General features: G+C 48.0%; 1 protein-coding gene across 10 annotated transcripts in view; it reads right to left on the bottom strand.

Annotated features, from left to right (window-relative positions):
- Positions 1-200: 200 nt before the first annotated feature.
- NEO1 (neogenin 1) overlaps positions 201-22,774 on the bottom strand; it is a 209,164-nt gene continuing 186,590 nt past the window's right edge. For 7 of the 10 annotated variants that reach the window (XM_074328253.1, XM_074328255.1, XM_074328256.1 and 4 more), the window contains 8 exons: positions 22,599-22,667; positions 18,840-18,987; positions 14,095-14,333; positions 13,431-13,523; positions 9,604-9,762; positions 5,604-5,867; positions 3,521-3,657; positions 201-2,748 (listed from right to left, as the gene is read on the bottom strand). In XM_074328253.1, the coding sequence (XP_074184354.1) occupies positions 2,665-2,748; positions 3,521-3,657; positions 5,604-5,867; positions 9,604-9,762; positions 13,431-13,523; positions 14,095-14,333; positions 18,840-18,987; positions 22,599-22,667 (1,193 nt within the window). In that variant the 3' untranslated portion in view covers positions 201-2,664. The remainder of the gene's footprint in view (positions 2,749-3,520; positions 3,658-5,603; positions 5,868-9,603; positions 9,763-13,430; positions 13,524-14,094; positions 14,334-18,839; positions 18,988-22,598; positions 22,668-22,774) is intronic. The other 3 variants (XM_074328259.1, XM_074328257.1, XM_074328258.1) reach the window with 1 other exon arrangement.

Here is a 22,774-nt window from a genome sequence, read left to right as displayed (position 1 = left end):
AGCAGTGGGGAGGGGACAGGACAGGGCTCACCCTTGGGCCTCCGCTCACAGCCTCCCGGCTCACTGGCCACGCCTCCCCGGTGACCCTCAGGACTCCCACCTTTACAGCTGAGGGCAACGGGGAGGTCAGTGTGAGGCTGGGAAACGGGGGACCCCAACATCCTGTTCTCAAGGAAAAATAACTCTTGGACCACACAGCGTTTGATTGGATTAAAAAAGTGTATTGGATTTCCAATACTAAATAAAAACATGAAATTGTTTTTTAAAAAGCCATAGAGTTTACAGCATCAACTACAGAGAAGGCCAAACAAGTGTGTACAGCGGCTCGTCCCCGCAGCCCCCCGGCCCTCCCACAGGCAGCCAGGCAGCAGACACGTCTGTTCCAAATCCTCCCGGAGGAAGCTGCTGGGCAACCGCTCAACTAGGACAAGACACACGATGGTTTCATTTCAAAAATCACAGGAAATGTTAAGAAAATGTATTGAACTGTGAAAAGGTGCAATACAGAATAGCTTTCCTTTTTCTTAAATTTAAAAAATCCCCAACTCTGAGCAGGTACTTTATTTAAAAATAGGCCCCCCACCCGCCCCAGTTCTGTGGCAGTGCCCAGGTACCAAGGCCCTGAGGTAACAGGAGTGTCAGGGAGCGTGGGAGCGAACGCCCTGGGTACTGAGCAGGATTCTTTGGGCAAAAGGTAAGACAGCTCTGGGGAGTCGGGCCCTGCAGGTGTCCGGGGGCTCCGACCGCTCTTTTCAGGATCAGTGTTAAGTGCACTGGCTTCCAGAACCCGCCTGACCAGCCGGCACGGCAGCAGCTCCAGCATCGCACTTTTCCTTGCCCCCAAAACAATAAATACAAAGAGTTCATCGTCCAGAAAAGCAAATGTGTGAGAAGACCTGAAAAGGGGAAATAACCAATGGACAAAGGCAAGTGGGGTGCCTGTGGGGCCGTGCTCAGGCCAGGCGGGTGGGAGCCCAGCGGTGGGGTCAGCAGCTGACCTCTGTCGGCTACGGAACCAAAGCCTGAAGGGTCTTCTGCACTGCCTGCCATGCTCTCTTCTGGGAGATTGCTGGGGAGTAGGGGAAGATGCCTGAGGGTCTGTCTTGTATTTTTTTCATAATATATCCTTAATAGTAAAAAAGAACCCACCTCAGCTCCACATCTTTTGAAGAAAAAGAAGAACTATTTGCAAAGGCCAAGGCTTGTGTGTGAGGCCAGGCCATTGAGTGTGCCCCAGACACCTCCTGCCGCCCCGTTCTAACCAGGGCTTAGCTGAGCTGCGGGGATGGGAAGGGGCAGCTGCTTCCTGTCCCTCTGCACTGTCCCTGTGCCCTGCTACTTAGAGAACAACGTTCAGAAAGAAGCGGGAGCCTCCTGGGTACTGCAGCCCTGCCTGCCTTGCTCTTGCTAATGCTTCTCCTAAGGGCCCTGAAACATGGACGTGGACGTGAGAGCGGGACTGGCTGAGGCGAGGAACCAGAGAGAAGCAAGGAGTCATAAGTGGAAACAAAGTTCCTTCCCTAACGCCCACCTTCCCCAAAGGGAACACGAGAACAGCAGGAAAGGGTCTCCATCCTTTTCTCTGATGTGCCGGGAGCGGGTCAGGCTGGTGCCCTGTTCCCCATCACTCCTGCGGGCGGACACACAGGATCTGACTGCTTGGCACAGACGTTCTCATCACGATCTGACCAGGACGTCGGGGCAGCGACATCCTCGGACCCACCTATTGCACAAAGGACTTTTTAAACTAGATCCAAATGAAACTCCAGTTGCAACTTAGTGACAATAGAGATGGACATGCCAGGAAAGGACAATAAAGTAGATGCTTCCATTCTCTGCAGGCTTCTGGAAGAAAGTACAATGACTGAAACATTCACAGGACCTCAGCAGCCCCTCCATTTCCTATTCCCAACCCCCCCAGCCCACCCCCACCCCAATACTGAAACTGCACAGAAGCAACAAACAAGTCTTTTCAATGTTACATATCATTCAAATAGATCTGTAATCTCACAGTGATGAGAGGAGAAAGTCAGGCCTTTAATAATTATAATAAAAAAATAATAAAAAAGCTTACGAACAGCAATGCAACATTTCCTCCCCTCTCAAAGTGATGGGTTAACAGCTGGTAGATGCAATGACTCAGAATTAAAAAATAAAAACAAAAACAAAAAACAAGCCAAGCCCTGGACAACCCTTCCTGTCGATGACTTTCCACACATGATTCAAACAAGCAGTCGACTGCCAACCACTTGTGGAGAACACCTTGGACTTCCTTGGTTTTGACAGTGTTTTTCCTGTGAAGGTGAAGTAAAATAGGACACAAATAAAGTTGTACGTGAATGCCGCCATAGCACGGACACGGCCTGACCCCAAGGGGAAATGCAGGTGCTCTTCTTGCCTCTTCCCTGGACACGACATTTTGGCCCATGGTGCCCAGTCCTGCAGGGTCTCAGTGGGCAAAGGGAAGCTGCCTGGACCCGGGATTCGTCCGGGCCGAGCAGGAGAGGCAGGTGGCCGTGCCTGGAGCCAGCCCCATGCGGGGCATGGCTGCTCCGCGTGTTCACTGCGTGTTCTCAAGTGCTGTCCTCTCGTCCTCTGTACAATTCCTTGTTTTCAAGGCTCAGTCCCAGACTCAGGTCTGGAGTCCCGTCCTGCTGAAGGTCGTCATGCTGTCGTGATGGCATTTAGGTCCTTCATTAGTCCTTCCAGGTGGGCCATCTCTTTGGTCAGCTCATCTGGTTCATAGCTCTACAGAAAAGAGCACACCGTCAGTGGGAGGGACCCAAGGGGCCGTCCGGAAGGAGAGTCAGTGGTCAAACTGCCCCGAGGCCGGACTACCAAAGCTGCGGCCGGCCCAGAACAGTCAGACGCGCAGGAGGTGCCAAGGGCACTCAGCTCCAAGCCAGCAACCACGCATTTCCTTGCACTGTGAAGTGCCCTCCCCCCACACATTCTGCCCAGGTGACAATGACCTTACAGGGCCAGAGGCTCTGCTGCGCAGCCTGCCTAGGTCTCTGTCAGTCAGTGGCTTGGATGCCCCCTGATCTCGGGGCCCCAAGCTTGCCTCTCCCGAGTCCTGTATCTGGGAATGAAGAGGCAGACCGTATTTGTTGGACTGTGAGAAGAGGTCAAGGAGAAACCCCGTTAATGTTTGGTTTGAGAGCAACCAGTCAAGCACCTTCCCCTCCAGCATCCTGCTCAGAAAAGTCCTGAAGTGGGACTGAGGGGCGAAAGAGCACGTGCGTGGTTCAAAGCAAGAAGAGAGGACCAGAGAGGGGACAGAACTCAAAGGAAGGTGGTGGTGGGGGTGGGGGTGGGAGCAGTCGCTGGGCTGATGAGACAAGCGAATCCAAGATCCAGCAGAGCGAGTGCGAGACCAAGCCTCCAGCACAGCCCCGGCTCAGTGGGGCGCTCGGGGCACGTGTGCCCACTAGGGGAGTCTGCTTCCCACCTGTGGGCCAGCACAGAGTGCCGCTGCCATCAGCTCAGCCGTCCTGCTGGGCCCACCCTGGGAACTTACACTCTCAGAGTCTTCCAGCATCCTTGTGGTCTCCTGCACCTCAGGCGCGCTGGGAACCACCACTGGCATCGGAGGCCGGCTCCTTCCTAAAGTCCCGATGGAGGCCGTCTTCACTGAGTGAATGTGATGGTTCAGAGCTGAGGGGAAAGGGCGCCTTCAGGTGGGTGGTCGGGCCCGCCCCCCAGACCTCACGCAGGGACCTAAGGTCTAACCACTGTCTCAGCTCCTGCGCTGAGAAGGAGCAAGATGGAAGGAGGGAGACAGTGGGGCATCCCAGAGGCCAGAGGAATATTCCATTTGGCTTTAGAAAACTACTCTCCTAGTCTGGTAGGTCTCCAAAGGTTCTGATCCATGGACCCCGTGGCAGAATATCGGGAGGTCACAATGCTTTTCATAGTAACACTAAGACTGTTTTTTGCGTTTACACTGACGGTACAAAGGCAACAACGGGTGAAACGGCGGGCGCCTTAGCGCACAGTAAGGCAGCGGCACCAAACTCTAACATGATTCACTGACACACACTTGCAGTTTAAAAACAGTCGGTTCAAGATCATCCTTAATGAAATAGTAAGAATTACTTAGTAAATCTTGACCTTGATTGCATGTCTTTTAAAATGTCCAGTGTGACAAAATGGAAAGCATGAGAATGGAAGTGTGTGTGAAGTCCTGCTGTACGAACAGCTAAGGGCTGATGGCCTCACTTCCAGGCTCTGTGAGCCGGGGCTGTGAGCTGGGCTGCACGTTCATCGCGGGCACCAATTAGGTCAAAGACAGATGACTAACCAGGTATGTGCACTTGAGCGTTTTCTAGAAAGTGAATGAAGTCAGCCAGTCACTTCAAGGAAAACAATGGACAGTGTTTATTGTCAATGATAGAAATTAAGTTTCAACTGAAAATTAGAATTCTGAAAACCTTCTATCTGCCACCATGAGTTTGAGAGCTTCCCAATACTTACAGACTTTGGTGATATTAAAGAATGTATTTTCAGATATTGTGTAATGAAACATATCAAGATTTAGGAGATCTGTATAACTCAGTGAACCAATATTTTCCAAATGACTCCTGTGTGACGTTGAGTATCACGTACTCAAAGTAAAAGACAGATGGATTTTAATGGAACAGTATGAATAGTTCATGGATATGGTTTCTGATTCCACATTACAAACAAACCTATAAGAAACTACAACTTGCTAGTTTCGTTGTAGTACCAAAAATAGACTATCCGGTTATCTGAAAAAGTTATAAAAATACTCTTCCCTTTTCTAAGTACGTATCTGTGAAGCCAGATTTTCTTCTTATACTTCAACCAAAACGACATATTACAACAGCCTACATGCAGAGGCAGGTGTGAGAATGCAGCTGTCTCCTATTAAAGCCAGACATTAAAGACATTTGCAAAAATATAAGACGTCACTCCTCTCACTATATTTTAGTTTTGAAAAGTTATTTTTTATTATAAATGTGCTATTTATCTTAACATGATACATGTATTGCTATTTTTAAATGAATTAATAAAAGTTAAAAATTTCTCAGTGTTAATTTCTAATAAAGTAAATACTGAAGAAAAGCTGTTCTGCGGCCTCGATAGCTGTTAAGACAATACAGGGGTCCTGAGACCAAAAACCTTGAAAACCCTGACCTGTTCTGAAATGAACCACTGTAACAGATAATAACATGGGGGAATAGGGGGGAAGCTCGCCTCCGAGGTCGGGCCTTTGAGGTCCCGTGTGAACTCGGGAACGGCCTTCCCTTCCTTGGGTTCCTGTCCTGAGGCTCCTCCTGGCTCCAAGCCATGGCCTCCCTGCCCCCTCTCCAGCTTGCGGGACCCCAGGAGGGAGGGAGGGAGAGAGGCAGTGCTGGGAGGCTGAGCAGACAGACCAGGGCAGACACAGCCCATGGAATCAGCCCTCTGCTCCGTATGCATCCCCAGAGAGCGGAGAGCATCTTCCCCCTGAGAGGGACGACACACTGCTGATCTCAACTGCTGGGGAAGCCTGAGGATACCGGCTTTGCCATTCCTTCCAGAGCTGCCTTTTGCCACCCGCGGGAGCCGCAGGTCCCCAGGCTGCCGTCCTCACTCACCTTGCTGAGAGAGGAGCGGCGTGCTGGGCAGCGCTGGGTCGTAGGAAGGAGGCCCCGGGGGTGGGACGGCCGGCACAGCAAAGCTCTTCAGGGGGTGGGAGGGGCGCACGTGGGCGGTGGGGACGCTCTGGCCAGAGTCTTCCTCTTGGGAGCTGGCCAGGTAGGAGGAGCTGGTCGCCCCTTCCGGATCCTGGTGATCAGTACAGCACGTCTGTGACGACGAGGCTGGCATGGTGTCAGTGCTGGGCGTATTGCGGACGGACTCTACAGCAGGAGAGCCGGAGTGTTAGCACGTGGTAAACCGTCAGACACGCACACATCCCAGGGTTCTGGCTACTTCGAAGGGCCCCTAAAACCAGCGTCAGAAGCGCTTAGGACCAGTGCTAGTCCAAGGGAACGTGGATTAGCACCGCCGCCAGGACTAAGTAGAATGCACTAATCTAAGAGTCCCAAACGTTTCTGTCAACCAGCTGCTGGAATTTTTTCAAGCAACTCAGATAAGTGATCATAGGTTTACAGATCTGAAGTTCTTGGTACTTATTATGGAAATGTCTGTGAGGCTACTATCTATTAAGATGTAAGAAAGATTAAAAAAAACGAAAAAGTTCACTCAATGATTGACAGTGCTAGCGACTGGCCTTTCGTAGGTGCCGTGTCTGGTCCCCAGGGCTGGCTGGGCCCCTGACAGTGCCAGCCCTGCCCACAGGGCCTGGTGGTCACTGGAGGACGGGCAAAGCCACAGGCCTGCCTGCCCTCGGGGGCTGTGCAGGCTCCAGAGCAATAGCCCCACAGCTGAAGTGACACCTGGACAAGCAAACAGTCCACAGGTCTGCAAATGGCTTTAAGATGATGCCACATGAAGGGTGTTTGAGCAGAAAAGAAATAGGGGTCGATCAACCTCGAGGAGGGGGACACTTGGGAAGAACAGGGTAACAATCTCAAAATATGTGCAGAGACGTCAGAGTTATTCTGGAAGGCAGCATATTGGGGTAGAAAGAACACTGGCTGTGGCGTCTCAGGCCTGGAAGCTAACCTTGCCACACTAGCAGGGTGGACGTGGCAGTCACTACATCTCTCTGAGATAGTTTCATCACCTATGAAACAGGGAGAACATAATTCACTGGAGATTGAGACAATGTATAAAAAGAGCTGAACACAGGGCTTAAATAACTGCTAAGGTCTTTTCTCTGTAAATTACTGAGTGCTTGATTCTGAGCCAGGTTGATGCTAAATGCTTTACACTCATGGGCTGTTCGGTCCTCACAGTGATTCAGAAGACGGGGAGGCTGGGCACTGCCCCAGAATAGAGTGACACAGGTCGGTGGGGGTCTGAGTCCCTGAAGGGACTCCCAAGCCCATGCTCTGAACCACCACACACGATGCTGCCCTTCCATGCCCAATGCCACCATCTCCTGACCCTGCAGGGTCAGAAGCAGCAACAAGGCCCAGGGAGCCCCTATGAGGAGAACAGTGTGAGCTGGTGCAACCACCACCCGTCCCAAGGAAGGGGCTGGAGGACTCCAGCTCAGGGCAGCAGGCTGCACTGGGCAGCCTGAAAGAGGCCCCCTGTGATTCCCAGAATCCTCACCCTTAAGGAAAATGACCCAGTAAGTGGTAACCATGAGCAGCCTGCAGAAATCTAACCTATTTCCCTGCCTTTGTTGCTGAGGTAGCAATGGACCTGTTCCCTTGGGCTCTCAGGATAGGCCCTGCCAGTCATGGGTGCCACCTCTGAGCTCAAAGGTCTTGAGTCCCAGAGAGGAGGCACTCGCCACCTTCCTCAAGTGCTGAAAGCATGGCTGTGACAAGCCTGCCAGGCCTGGGACACTTCTCATTCTTTCAGTGGGTGTCTAAGGATCTCACTTCTCACACTTGCTGGGGGCTGCCGGTCCTGCTCTGTGATCTGGGCCTGGACCAGGTGGAACCCAGGCAGGGAGGGGAGCAGGGACTAGAGAGGGAAAGCAGGCTCCTCTCCGGACCACGTCAGCTGTGCTGGCAGAGATATCAGGCCACTCGGGACGCAAGGCCTGCCGTGGCTGCCTCACCTGCCTTCATTTGATGTATAAGCTTCCAAGGGCCAAAGAGATGGTGGGCAACATGAAAAATGCCTGAGCCAGTGCTGTTCCTGATACAGCCCCAGAGGCCCCGGGCACACGGTACTCTCCATGCAGGACGCACCCGGAAACCAGGCTGCTCCACTGGCCTACGAGGAGAACTGCTGCACCGGGACTTCCTGTTGGCCAGGGGCTACTTCCTGACTGACTTACCTCGAAGTTGTTAGAGACACAAAGTCCACCCAGGCCAAGGAGCTGGACAAGTGGACAGTGCTCTTCCTACGTCAAGAGCTGGTGACACATAACGTCCAAGGAAAAGACAGTTACTCTCTGTAGAGCATGGACTGCCCTGGCCAAGTTCTGGGAATGCTGAGCCCACACGCAGGAGAATAAAGAGTAGGAGACATCTGGTCACTTCTAGATACTGCTCTACTTTGCACAGCTGTCTTCAGTGACTCTCTGTCTCCCTAGTTTGCCTTCTCTTAACCCCTCTGGTCATTATTGCAAGGAAGCCCTTAGTAGTGCAAATCTTTACGTTTTCCTCTCTTCACTTCCGCCTATGTCCATACAGAAGGGAACTTGCACCAACACTCGACCTCTAGCAGGAGGGCTTCTTGGCCACCTTCAGCGGCTCCTGGTCCGGGAGGAGGGCGGACGGCTACTCCCACCAGGAAGGGCGCCAGGCACTCAGCAGGCCCACGTCCTGCAGGGCCAGGACACCGAACTGCCTCCTAAGAGCACGTCTGCAGGGAGGGCTGCCTCCGGGTCCCTGTTCTAGCTGAGACTATGAGCAGAGGCTGACTTTGCTTCTCCATTCAGCCTCCTGTTCACCATCTTTCCCTAAGGCCTGGGACCCAAACCTTGATTTGGAGGGAGACAGTAGGAAGGCCGTTTTAGACAGGAGTTCAAGCAACGTTCTCCACCAAGTACAGATTCGGGAGGAGGTAACTTTGGGAGCTGTTGGGCCTCCCTTAACAGAGCGTTGACTTCACTTGGTGTTTTGGGCATGTTTCTAATTGATCAGCAGAGGACCCAAACTTCCGCATGAAGTTGTGCGGTTCTCTTACAGTGCAATTCCCTTGGAACTCTCTCATTCCCCAGAACGACTAAAACTTAGTTCTAGTAACACCGTAACTATTAACAAACAAGTTTCAAATGATGGAAAAAGAGTATCCTGTATATTTGAGACATTATCAGACTTGCACCTCTAAACTGAGAGGGTGGAAATTAATTTTCAATTAATGAGAAACACGAGTACCTGATCCATTTACTGTCCCCCAATTTCACTATTTTCTCCCTCAAACTGTTTTGATAATGCTGTTTCTTAAGGTTTCCAAACTGAGCCCTGTCTGCCTAGCACTGTGTTTCTTTAAGTGCACTGCAGGCTGTTGGGCTCATTTCCTGGCTGTGCAGCCCTGTCCTGTTACAGTCACCCACCTGAGGTTGATGACATGCATCAACTGCATGTGGCTGCTGTCCCCACGCTGCCCCAGGACGCTGGGACAGAAGGATATGGAAACCTACTGTAAGAAGCACCTGGCTGCCCCACAGACCCTCCCAGCGTTAGAATGACTGCAGGGCAAAGCCAACCTCTAGTGTCTGAGAATCCCCCACAGTAAGTTTCCTTTCAAATTTTCAAAGGTTTAAAAAATAAACAAACTGAGACTATGATTGAATTAAGATGCAAGTTGATGGAACGAGACATGGTTGTGTGATTAGTTACTGTGTTTTTACTAAAACAACACCTTGCACTGAGCACTTAACACTTAGGGAGAAAAATGGGGTGAATTTTACAGAAACAAATTTGAGTCAGAAACAGAAATGTGATAAATAAATGACACTGAGAGCAATTCCAAATCCTCCTAAGCAGGGCAAGTCCTTCCCCATTTCAGCTTGCCAACTCTTTTGGAATGCTTTCCACCTGCGGCTCGATCCTCGTCTCTCACCTGTGGAATTGGCCCTGTCTGAAAGGGACATGGATGTGCCCACGGGCCATGGGCTGCCCGGGTGGTAGAGATGGCTGCGAGCTGGAGAAGCGAGGCTGCTGGAGTGGAAATGATGGTGAGGGTTATCGAGGGAATGGATGGGATGGGCACTAATCACAGCTGTGAATGAACACAAGACAGAGAAACGCTTACCACGCTTGCACAGACACACACAAATCACAGTTCAAGAGCAGTCACCCCCTCCCCCCTCCCACACCGTACAACCACTCCCTGGGTTTTCTGGTGGCAGCTGGCTGGATCTGGACAATTAGCCATGGACTTTGCGTCTGTTTTTAAAAAATCAACGTACTCCTGTGCACACATCTCTCTATATACACAGGGAAAAAAAGGCTTGAGGAATATATACTAAAATGTTAATGGTGATTATCTTGTGGGGAAGGGTGGTCAAGATTTAAACATTTTTTCTTTTGGTTTATATTTCTAGTTCTTCTACAATAAACATGGATTACATGAGTTATTAAAAATATCTATTTGAATGTCACAAAATATAAATCCATAAGCAAAAAAATGATGGTTTTATGTTTCTATTATTTTTTCTCCTGCTAAAAAGTTAGAAGTCCCTTCTTTGAGTATATTCCTGATTCATTCTACTTTTTCATACTGGTTGAATGAAGCATGCAATAGGTATTTAGGCTGAATGAATGGGTAGCTGTTTAATCAGTTTTCATACCTTAGAAAGAATGCAAATGGAACTGAACTCTTGCGTCCAAACACGTACTAAAAGCATGGAACACCTGTGGTGCCATCTCTCACCACTCCCACTCTGGGAGCTCAGCCACGTGAATTCACACTTACAATATACAAGGCTCTTCCCCAATTACCTGGCTCCTTTTCACACTAGCTAAGGAATTCAACTGGCTGCGTTTAGCTAACAAATCCAAAGTTCCACACAGATGTTCCATATACAACTGTCAATGAAGACAAAGCAGTTTTTTAATGAAGATTCATTATCAATCCCAGAGATGGAAACAACTGGAAGCCCAGTTCGGGAATAAGCTTTCCTTAGGTACTCGCTAGAGTAGCTGTTTAAGATTAAGACAACAGGCTCTAAAGCCCCCATGTAGGTAAATAGGTGGGGTTGACAAGGCACACGGGGTCTTCTTTTCCTCTAAGCAAGGGCTTCACGATCTTTGTGGTAAACTTAACGAGCCTTTGGAGTCTATGAAAGGGTCTTCTGTCACCAAGGAGCCCCCGAGACCTTTGTGGGACCACTCAACATTACTCTGGTGAAGAAAACCCTGGTCAGTACAACAGATGCCTTTCTTCTCCAGCCCTCTCCTGTCAGACCACCTGCAGACGAGCAGGTGGCACAACCAACCAGGGAGCCTGGAGAATCGCTGCCCACCCCCCTCAAGGCCTGGAGAACACAACAGGGCTTTCTTGCTCTTGGGGACCAGAAGGCTCAGGGGTTCTTTGGCATAAAACACAAGCTGGAAAAGCTGGCTGAGGAGCGATCTCAGGGTAGTTTGGGAGTCAGCCTCCCCCCCAGGGGAAGACCGGTGGTTTTCAGAAGCTAGCTGCTTCAGAACCAGTGTTTCTCAGAACTAAGACGAGGATGAGGGGAAAGAGCCTCCAGAGTTTTACCTGGGAAGTGCAATTTGAAAGTGTTCTAGGTATAGAGGATTCTCACAAATGAAAAACAAAATCGAGTTCCTCTTTCTGAAGGCATTTCCAGTCTTTCCAAAGGAAATTAATAAAAAGTAAAACAATGGGAAGTGCCTGCCTGGAATAGAGGCAGCAATCACTAGCTGAATCAGAACCTGACACTTCTGTGCACGGCTTTCCGAGCAATGCTCCGCCATTTAAGGGCGGGCTCGGGGGCTGGGGGCAGACCCAGGGAATCCCAGCTCCAAACACGGGCTGCAGCCATGTGGGGAGAAGGGTAACTCAAAACCCGAAGATCCAAGTATACCAGGTACTGGTTTCAGATTCTTGAATTAAGGACTCCACTCACCTGCCCAACTGCTGAGGCACAAATTAAGTAATATTGCAATTTTATGCACACTCCTTCCCCACCACCAAAAAAAGAGAAAAAAAAAAATGGTATCAACTGGTACAACATATCTTTTCTCCTTAACATATTTAAAAGTAACAAATCTAGGAATAGGAATATTTAAAACTTCACAAGTTTTAAAAATAAGCCAGTCAGGTAAGACCTAAAAGTCTGGTACAAAACAAAGAAAGAAGCAGTCAAGCTACCATCTTCTTATAAATCAAGAACAACTGGAATGGATTAATTTTCTCTTTTTGGAGGTTTATGTTTTTAAACCTGGGGACCCTGTTGTAAGAGGGGAACCACGGTTTTCCCCGCACACTTCCAAGTGCAGGTCCTTCTTTGCAGCATGGACCTTAAGCAAACAGCACTTTGTGCAGAATGACCTATTAATTAAATGGCCCTTCCTCTTCCAAAGCTGAGTTTTAGAACCTAGTGCCTATAATGTTTGTGCACAGTGAGAGAGGAGGTGTGTGTGCAGACATTTACACGCACGGGGGTTCTACCAGTTTCCACGTATAGGGTGCCAGGGTGTAGGGTATCTGTGATTATTTAAATCTCTTTCACTGGCTGACAGAGACATAGCTCAGAGTTCTGAAATGGGACATTTTAAGAAGTAAAAAAAAAAAATTCAAAAGCTCATTTAAATTAAAAACGGATCTTTCAGGATTTGAATCCAGGTATCTGACAGTATTGACGCTACTGGTCTGCTGTGTAGGTCAGAGCAAATACTTCAAGGTCAAACAGTCTGGAAAACTTACGGGCACTAGATTTATGGGGGCGACAGATGGGAGAGGGTTGTGGGCAGGACAAAGAATGGGAAGGGATTAAGAAGTACAAACTGGCAGTTACAAAATAGTCACGGGGATGTAAAGTACAGCATAGGGAATATAGTCAGTAATATGGTAATAACTGTATAGGTTCCAGGCGGGTACTTGACTAGTCAGAGGATCACTTCTTAAATTATATAAATGTCTAACCACCATGCTGTACACCTGAAATTAACATAATATTGCAAGTCAAAATAAATAAAGTGCAAAAAAAATAGATTGTAAAACTTGGTATTGATAGGGAGGTGGCTTCTTCTCACTCTGGGGTGGAACAGGGGCCCCTCGGCTGGAAGCCGCGCTGGGCCAGCTACTTGCCTTGAAAACAGTTACAAGGGAGAAGACACAGCAGTTTGGAAAAAAGTATTGGTTTGTCCTATTGCTTTTTGGCTTTTAATCCTATTTAACTTATTTTGAATTTCAAATATTATTATAGGAGGTTGGGCATGTTTTTATGCCTATCAGAGTGAGGCATGGGTCAAATAAGGTTGAAAAATATTGCTTTAAAGACTCCACACTGTCACCTCAAACTACTGTGAAGTATAAAGTGTACTATTATAATCACACACACCCCCCCCCCCCCCAGAGCCCATCAGTAGTGAGTGTGCGTCAGGACGCCTGGGGGACACCGCCATTGGGCCATTGTCAGCCCCATCTCTCCCAGATGCTATGCACTTTCAGGGAGACTGACTCATTCCCTATTCCTGGGAGCCTGGGAAACTGGCATTTTAGCTTCTTTACCCTGTAATTAAAGGAGCTAGTCTCAATAATATTAATTGCAAAATATGGCAACTGTTTGATACTTGCTCCCTCAGTGAGCCAGAGCTCTGGCAGATGTTCTCTGGTGTTAGAATCAGGTGAAGTCAAAGAGGTCATTCCCAGTTGGTCCCCACAAGACTGACCAGTCTGGCAGCACTAAAGAAAAGAGAAGCAAGCCTTCCACTTACGCTGGGGCGGCTGGGAGTCAAAGGGCATCATCATTTTGGGTCTCATCCCCCTCCTTCCAGCCAGTGTTGACATGCTGTCCTCTGATTCGTGCCCTAGACATCAAATATGGAGGTTGGTTACAAGCGCGTGCCTAGGCCACTGCACAGCCTGAGCCGCAGAGCATATAGTGGGGGATGCAGGACTCATGGACAAGAAAATGGGGACAGAGTGTTTCCGCAGGTAGTGAACTAAAGAGGAAAGTGACCATCAGCACACTGCAGGGGCCCCAGTTGACACAGTGCTGCCCGCCACGGTCAGCGTGGAGTCTGTAACAGCATCCAGACCAAGGACACTACGAACAGCACAAAGACGGCTGGATGCCAGCTGAAGGGACAGATATGGGTGTCTGTCTAAGTTGGGAGTGTCTACGTTGTCTCAGACACTCGAGCAGCAAGCTGGTGATGCCGGACGGGAGACCTAGAAGGTCTAGAAGGCGTCTCATCTTGGCACAGAACCTCTCCCCGCAAACAAGCCAGAGGTCCTTCATCAGATGCTGACCAAATCCCTTAACACACATTTCTTTAAACCTAACCTCATATAGGAATCACCAAATGTAAGGCAACCTGATGAGATGGAAAATGGCCTAAATGAAAATAGTCTCCCAACATTTGGGGAAAACCTAACCTCTGTAAGAATTCCGCCTTTGATGGATGTTGCTGTCCATGGAATTGTCAACTGGTGTGATGTCTTGAGAGTTACGAGGAATTGGAGTATCGGTCATGATGGGGTTTGGGTCTGGAGACTTATCGATGGGTTTCAGCTCCAGCCTCTCGTGATGGATCCAGAGGTCCGGGGGTTTCACATCTTTGGAGTTTCCTTTGTACTTGTGGGAGCCATTCACTGATTTACAAGCGGCTCGTTTCCTACGCACAAAATTAACAGGAGATTTTTGAAGTAACTCTTTTACAGATATTTGTCAAAAGGTTTGAATGATTAAAATTGCCCCTCTGAGAGAAGCTTCAAACAAAAGCAAAAACTAAAAATGAACAAGGAGGAAAAACAGACAAGAAGTTTACTTCTGGGGACAGTAACTGTGTCTCCCCTTTGTCGTTTACTTCGAGTTATGTACAAGGGCTTATCTGAATACCACCTGCGACTTCTGTTGAGTAGGAAGAGATGAGGCGGCATTTTTTAATCAACTAATCTCTAAAGCAGAAGGTCCCTCCGCAAGTTTCCATCAATAGAGAAAGGACAACACTCACTAGAAATGCAACAGTGGGGCAGAGGTAGAGTCCATGGCTCACAGAGGAGGACATAATTTTATTTTATTTTTATTTATTCAATTACATTTTGGGGGTAATTGGTTAATAACATTATATAAGTTTCAGGTGTAAACTTCATAATGCATCTGTATACTCCACTGAGTGCTCAGCACCCACAATCTAGTTCCTTCCATCGTCATGTGTTTGACCCACTGTACCCTCTTCGTCCTCCCCCACCCCCTTCCCCACTGGTACCCATCACTCTGCTGTCCATGTCTCTGAGTTGGTTTTGTTTGACATTTTAGGGAACCCAAGCCAGGACTACCGACTGGGAAAGTCTAGTGCCGATGACAGCTACACTTCTCTGTAACTTAATTTCTCCATTAAGTCCCTCACTCACCATCTAATAAGGTGCCTACTGTGTGTCAGACACTGGACTGGGCTGCTGTGCCCTCAGCACTCCTGGTCAGTGAGGAAGACACTGTCAGAGCATTATTTTAAAATGCTCTGAGTTTAATGAAGTGTCACAGTAACCTCTTAACAGTTGGACATAGGTGGACAGGAAAAAGCAGGAGGAAGTGACATTTAACTTCACACCTGAAGAGGGCAGGGCAGAGGTGCTTTCCAGGTGGTGAATCAGCATTTGTCAAAGCCCTGAAGATCTACTTTTGATTGTACAATACTGTTACTCTTAAAAACCTCAAAGATAACATTTTTTTCTATGCTAGAACTTTTCTGCAAGATTCTCTGTTCAGCATTTCACATGTATCTACCGTTGATTTTATATCTGGTTTTAGAAATCTTGAGGTCTGTATTTAAAAGAATCTAAAACAACAAAATGACAGTGTTCCCTAGTGCTTTGGGGGATTTAAAATTGAAAGTAAATGAAAAAGTACTTAGTCTTCAGAGTCAGAGGAAAATCGGTGGCTGACAGGCTCTGTGCTCTGCATTTGAATCTGTAAGACCTGCAGTTTTGGGGCCTTTCAGGTCTTCAGAGGGCTTTTCCCCTCCTCCTTCCCCAGTGACCTGCCTCCAAGCATTCCACTGACCATTGAGAAATATGTGAGCTTTTCTTATTGCTCTCCTTCCTCTCTAATACCGGAAGCAGCTCCCCTTTCAGTTGTAGCTGCTGACAGACTGCTGGAAGCTTAGAGCATGTATTGTAGCCTCTCCTTATGCCAGAGGGACTGTACGAAGTCCTGAGCGGTGGGAGCTCAGTGGCCTGTGGGGACAAGTAACAGAGAGGTGGGAGCGCAGTGACCGTGGGGACGCTGGCCTGAGCGGTGGGAGAGCAGTGGCCCGTGGGGACGCTGGCCTGAGCGGTGGGAGAGCAGTGGCCCGTGGGGACGCTGGAAAGGCAGTCAGGGATCAGATCGGAAAGGGCTTTTACAGCCCTGCCAAGAGCCTAAACTTCCCTCTGAGTAATGAGGAAACATGAAATGGTTTTAAGAAGGAGAGTGTGGAGATCAGTTTTGACTTAAAAATTTACATCCACTGTGGTGTGAAGAACGGTTAGGTGACAGAACAGGGGACCAGCTAGTAACCTCGGCCACGACTGAGGGTGGCCCAGGACAGTGGAAATGGGGCAAGGAGGCAGGTTTGTTACTTAGGAGCCTTGGTGAATACATGGATGTGAGTGGGACGGGCGTAATGAAGTCAGAAGAATGAAAGACGATGCCGAGGTGTCCGGTGAGTAAGCCATTTACTAACACTGGGAACAATGGGGTAGAAACAGTTTGACAGGAAAGATTATAAATTCTGTCTTGGACATGCCGAGTGCCCAAGAGCAAATGCAGAAGAGGCGATTTTGCTGAAGCAGTACAGGCAGAAGTCAGATTAGAAAGGACTGACGCATGAGTAGGCAGTGAAAGAATGGATGAGAGTAGATAAGAATTCAAAAATTTCATGGAGAAGGAAAGGCAGGGATTTGTAAGCAGCCGGTGGTAAGCCCCACGCAGTAGAGGGAGGGTTATAATTCTATTTCTTAACACGGAAGAAGTGTGAGCATACTTAAATGCTGAAAGGACAGAGCTAACAGGCTGAGAGGTTGGCTGTGCTAGAGAGAGGGATAACAGCAAGTTCAAGCTCTCTGAAAGACAGAAGACACGGAGATCCAGAGGAGAAATGGAGAGCTGGCTTTTAAGGGGGAGAAAAGGAAGAGTCCCCATGCAAAAAGGTTCCTAGATGTGATGGAGGCACACGGAGGCAGTTCTCCTCTGTCGAGAGTGAGTGGCTGCAGAGGAATGAGAGGCCACACTACATGCTCTGTCAGCTCTGAGCTTCCAGCAGTCTGTCAGCAGCTACAACTGAAAGGGGAGCTGCTGCAGGTGTTAGAGAGGAAGGAGGGCAATAAGAAAAGCTCACATATTTCTCAATGGTCAGTGGAATGCTTGGAGGCAGGTCACTGGGGAAGGAGGAGGGGAAAAGCCCTCTGAAGACCTGACACAATTCTTTAAGCAAAAAGCCCCAAAACTGCAGGTCTTACAGATTCAAAGGCAGAGCACAGAGCCTGTCAGCCACCGATTTTCCTCTGAATCTGAAGACTCAGTACTTTTTCATTTACTTTCAATTTTAAATCCCCCTAAGCACTAGGGAATATTGTCATTTTGTTATTTTAGATTCTTTTAAATAAAAACCTCAAGATTTCTAAAACCAGATATAAAATCAACGGTAGATACATGTGAAATGCTGAACAGAGAATCCTGCAGAAAGTTCTAGTGTAGAAAAAATGCAGTCTTTGAGGCTTTTAAGAGTAACAGTATTGTACGATCAAAAGTAGATCGGGAGGCTGATAAGAGAAGGACCCATTCTCCTGGAAAAGTGAAGCGATGCACGCCATAGAAAGCTATTTTCTTTGTGCAAAAGCAAGGTTAAACACCTCGCAGAGCCTACAGGAAATGACCTACAGCCATCACTGGTAGCAGGTACGGGGTGGCTTGTACTTGTCCGCTCTATTGCAAACACATTTATCGTTATTAATAGTGCATCCTGGCCGTGGGCAGGCCAAGTCTGACAGGTAATTACAGACACAGAATGAATTTCTTTTTTATCGAGCAACACCTCCTCCATCTTACAGTCTTTTAGGATACCGCAATTAAAATCATTTGAATACCCACATTGTGTTTTTGCTGTTGGGGTAACTCAATCTCTTCTTTAATACTGTCTGTCTCACTGCCAGATATATGAGGTCAGTGTGATCCAGGGTCAAGGGTTCGCTCAAGTTCAGGCGTGTATCTGTTACCAAACACTACAGGACTGAATCCATGTGCTATCTGCGCTAGACAATTCGCCACAAGCCTCAAAATGCCAGAGGAGTTCAGGGCTGGCCGCCACTTGACCTCTCTGTGATATGCTAATTATAAATGATCATTTCTTATTCATTAAGTCAATCAACACACCCACCCCAGTTCCAACCTCAACTTCCACACTTGGTAGCACTTCTTTAAAGCTATTCTTAAACTTAGATGTAGGGTAAGAGGTCTGTGGTTTTCCTCCATCTCCGCTGGTATCTGTGCCACAAACAGCCTGTGCCCACTGGTCGCTGTGGGCTCCCTCCCAAAGGGCCACCAGCAAGACAGGACATGTCCACCGCCTCCCCAGATCTCTCCTCTACTTGACTCTGTGATGAGAGGTTGAGTTAAATGAACTATATTGACTTGGCAACCCTGCCCCTGGCTTCCAGTTGGTTTTGTCCGAGAGACTAGAGGGTCAGAGGTGCTTTTTCTCCTGAGCCCTTCCTGCTGGGCCAGAGGCTGTCAGCAGCTCCATTCCTCCCACACAGCTCCCGTGGGAAGCCCTCTCCTACTGCTTCAGATCTCTAAAAACAGTTCCCTCTTCCTCAGAAAAAAACGCTTGCCCCTTCAGGCCTGAGGTGACGTCCTTGTCACGACTGAAGGTGGCCCGTGAACATGGCTCCTAGTTTCCCCTGCCCCACCTCGGACTTTGCAAATGGTCCCTTCCTTAAACGCTCTCACCCCCTTGGAGTGTGCCACCTCTTTCCTGGCAGGACCCTGACAGATACACATCTGTACGAGGAACCGTGTGGCACGTCCCTTAAGAATATTTACAGCATCACTTTGCACGTATTTTATGTTTTAACAGTGTGCAACTCCAAATACAGAAGTCACAGCGAAACAAAAGGATAGCCAAAGTCCAGGGGCTCCTTACTTTTTCTGGTGAGAGGTGGTGCGCCTGGTACAGAAGACGGCGATGACGACGACCGCCACGATGGTGATGACCCCCGCCGAGACAATGATCACCAGCAGCACGTTACTGTCCAGAGGAGACGTGGGGCTTCCGTGGGGACTGTTACTGCCTAGACGGGCAAAACGGCACAGGGTCACTGCGACAGAACGGTCAGAACGCAGTCAGGCTGCAGAACCTTCGTGTGAGTCCAGGGTGTCACGTGAGCGTCTGCGACAGCCGTCACCCTGCCTGCAGAAGTGTCTCATAGACACGACTGTGGGATCTAGAAAGCTAAGTCTCTGCCCTACGGACACCTCTTAGCACAGCGCCTGGCACAGAATTGGTGTCCCAGAAAACCTTCTCCAATCACAGCGAACACCACCCTTAGACAAGAAAGGGTCAGCCCCCCGCTCCCTGCCCCGGTGTCTTATACATAAATCCATCTTATAAGCACCAGGTGTAAATCATTTAGTTTTCTGACTTTCAAAACTGTTTTTAAAATGTACATTCACAGAAAGCAAAATGTTTTTTCCTAAAATATGTCTGAGATCACACAAAAATTACTTGAAAAATGAAATCTCTCTATTTTTATAAATACAGTCTATGCAGAGTTAATTCTCTTATCCTGTTTTAGGAAAAAGTACTGTACCTATGCGTTACTTTGACAAATATTTACTGAGTGGCTATTGTGTACCAGGCATGTTCTAGGTATGAGCATGCAATGGTAAGTGACAAAGATGGGTGGGGGTGGGGCAGACAAGGAGCAGTAAGGAATTATTAGCAGCAATGAGTGCCACGAAAAAAAGAATGAGGGTTACAATACAGTGACTGGATGGCTGTTTTACATTGAGTGGTTGGAAAAACTTCTCTGAGAAGGCATTTGAGCTGCGATTTGAATGACAAGAGAGATCCCATCATACAAAGATCTGGAGGAAGAACATTCCAGAGAGAGGGAACAGCTCCTAAGGCAGGAATGAGCTTGGTGTGCTCAACGAAGAGAGAGGCAGCCATGGCTGCTTAAGCAAAGGTAGTAGGCATGCAGAGTTAGAGGGAAGGAAGTGAGCAGAGAAAAGGCAAATGAGACGGGACAGGTGTGCAGGGGTCACTTAGGACCTTGAGGAAACTGAGATTTTCTTCTTCTTCTTGTTTCCCCATTGCTTGTAGATGAAGTCTAAGCTTTTTATCAAGGTCTTTTGAAATCTAGCCTTATTTTGTTTCCGTTTCCACATTCTAAAACATGGTTTTGCTTCCCACTTCATTAAAAGTTATGCATGCTCATATTGTAAAATACGGGCAATCCCACCACTCGGCTCTAACCCCCCCAGACACCTGCAGCCTGTCCTTCTAGTGTCTCCCTCTCTCATCTTTCTAACAATCAGAACTGTACATTAATGGGATGAGCTGCCTTACCAAATAACGCGTGTTTAGTCACGAGCAGTGCTTAAGAAGAGTCAACGTACCTACTCAGAGATGTTGTGGAAGAAATTCCTACCGTGAAGGGATAACCTGGGAATCTGTGTTTTCAGAAAAGCTCCCAAAGTGATTGTCATACACAACCTGGTGTCTAACTGATGCTCTAATCCCAACTAACCCTGCTGTGGGAATCCTTCACAACACTGGATGAGCCGACCACACAACTGTTGATTCTGTGACTTCACAGGCTGCCTGTGAGCACAGCGCCAAACCTGGCTGCCTGAGGAGGGCTTAAGAGCTGATTCTTCTACATTTGGTTCAATCATTTTTATCCTTCATTTCTGAGAAAAATGTAAGCAGATACATAACTCAAAATGTACACTCTGACCTTCAATAAAATAACAGAACTAGGGGCCAGTAAAATTAGACCACAGGCGGGCTTTACATGAAACGCTTGTTAAGAGCAGCGCAGAGCTTGTATGTGGGGTGTGCAGAGGGGCAGGCGCTGCCCCCTACAGGGCTGGGGAGCCAGGGGCTGGGAGGGGGGCAGGTGGTGGTGGGAGCTCTTCCCTGCACTGCAGAGCTGACTTGTCATTTAACTGCATCCGACCTCTCACTTCTGAGCTGGCCAAAAGCTCCCTTCTAAGACAGAGGAAGGGTGAGCCCCCAAAGGGAACTGACAGGTCATTTCTTAAGCCTCCCCTGAATTAGTGCTACAGCTTCCTAACCACTCCTTTCTGACTTTATACTCTTAGCTCCCAACTCATTCTTCACTGTCACCAGAGTAATAACCGTAGGAACTCAGTAAATGGAAGTCACGGTTTACCAGTAGGAGAGTCTTACGTGTTATTTACAGGATGAAGCTCACAGGTCTTAGCCCCGGAGCCTGAGCTTCTGGCAGGCTGCTTCTAACCAGTCTTCTCCAACCCGAGACTCTATCCTGCCTCTAGGCAGTGTCAGCCCAGCAGAGAGCACGCTGTTTCCTACTGCCATGCGTTCGCACGTGCTGCCATTGCTTCCAGAATGTTCTCCCGTCCCCCTTGATATTTAGCAATCCTCTACGCATCCTGTAAAATCTAGGTCCGATACTGCTTCTTCTACAGAGCTTTCCCTTTCCTCTGCCAGGTACTTTGTTACCCACTCCTATTGCTCCCATAGCCTATTATGTAGAACTTGAACCTTTAAAAATATGTGTGAATGAACGAATGCATAAATGAGAGACAAGACAGAGAAATAATGACTTTTCTCACAGCCTTTGATGTTATACGGTGGACAGCACATAAACATAACATATGCACCCTTAGAGAAGATACTCATGAAGTCCTAGAACTCAGAGCCTAAAAATTTCTTGAAGCAACAAGTTTGCCTGGCTCTCCTAAGAACAGGCTGATTCACTGAAATCGGGGCAGTGCCATTTTTTATTTAAGTAGATAGCTGGATATTAAGAGATCATCTTACGTCCACAATTAGAGGAGAAGTTCCTGAGGACAGGCCTTTCTCCTCCGTGTTTCACTGGCAGGGTGAGGAGACAATCAGGGTTATTTCTAGCAACTACTTGTGTGCATTTTACCAACACCAGATTCCCTCTGTGATGTAGAACCTGGTGCGTTCCAGGCTGCGTGTAATAGAGGAAAAGGGACAATCAGAAGCCAGGCCTGTGTTTTGGTTCTAGGACTTCCATAATTAGTGGGATCCAGGCATGTTCCTTTTCCGTTGAGTCTCTTAATGTATAAAATGGGATAATGATATCTGTTCCCTTGCTTCACAGTGTTACGAGGATCAAAGGTGATTTCATGTGTGACAGTAACTTACAAATGGTGAAGCTGTGTAGAAAAGTAGGTGTCATCAATTAAATAATTAGAAGGCACAAACTCTTAGGATAGCTGGGAGAGTGGGAAGAACTTTTTAAGAATTTCCAAACTAAAAACACTACAGTAAGTAGTTTGGGGAGAAATTAATGATTCCAAAGCATTTCTTTGGCTTGTTCTGGGTGATTCTACCAGAGGGTTTATTTTTGAAAACAAGATTCTAATTTTTTTCTAGTGGCAGTGGGCAAAAGGAAGACTTGTTTGCTTAGAATTGGCATTATTTTAAGTTAGGTATGTGGGAAAACAATTTCATTTGTAGACCCTATAATGAATGGGTTTGCAGTAATTCAGCATTTGTCAGAAAAATGCCTAAAGCTAACTCTGTTAAATAAAAGGAAATAGGTAACATGCTACAGTCATCACACACAAGCTACAAAAGACATTTCAAGATGTCAGGCAGAACTGTGTCACATGTTCATATTAGACCAAAAGAACCATGGGTGAGGGTGGGGGGCTTTACCGCTCATTGGAGGTTTGTAGTCAGATCCCAGGTCTGGCAGCCGGCTTCCTTTTCCTGAAGACCCTGAGGCTGAAGGAGGAAAAAATCGCATCAGTAATTACCCAACCCCTTGGTGTGACAAGTCAACTTCACAGCTAGTGAGCGTTTTCTACACAAACTATTTTCAGTCTACTCTG

Source organism: Rhinolophus sinicus, linkage group LG03 (assembly GCF_036562045.2).
Source record: "Rhinolophus sinicus isolate RSC01 linkage group LG03, ASM3656204v1, whole genome shotgun sequence".
NCBI classification, from domain to species: Eukaryota; Metazoa; Chordata; class Mammalia; order Chiroptera; family Rhinolophidae; genus Rhinolophus; species Rhinolophus sinicus.
The sequence above is the reverse complement of the archived record's forward strand: the minus strand, read 5'-3'. Positions and strand labels throughout refer to the sequence as shown.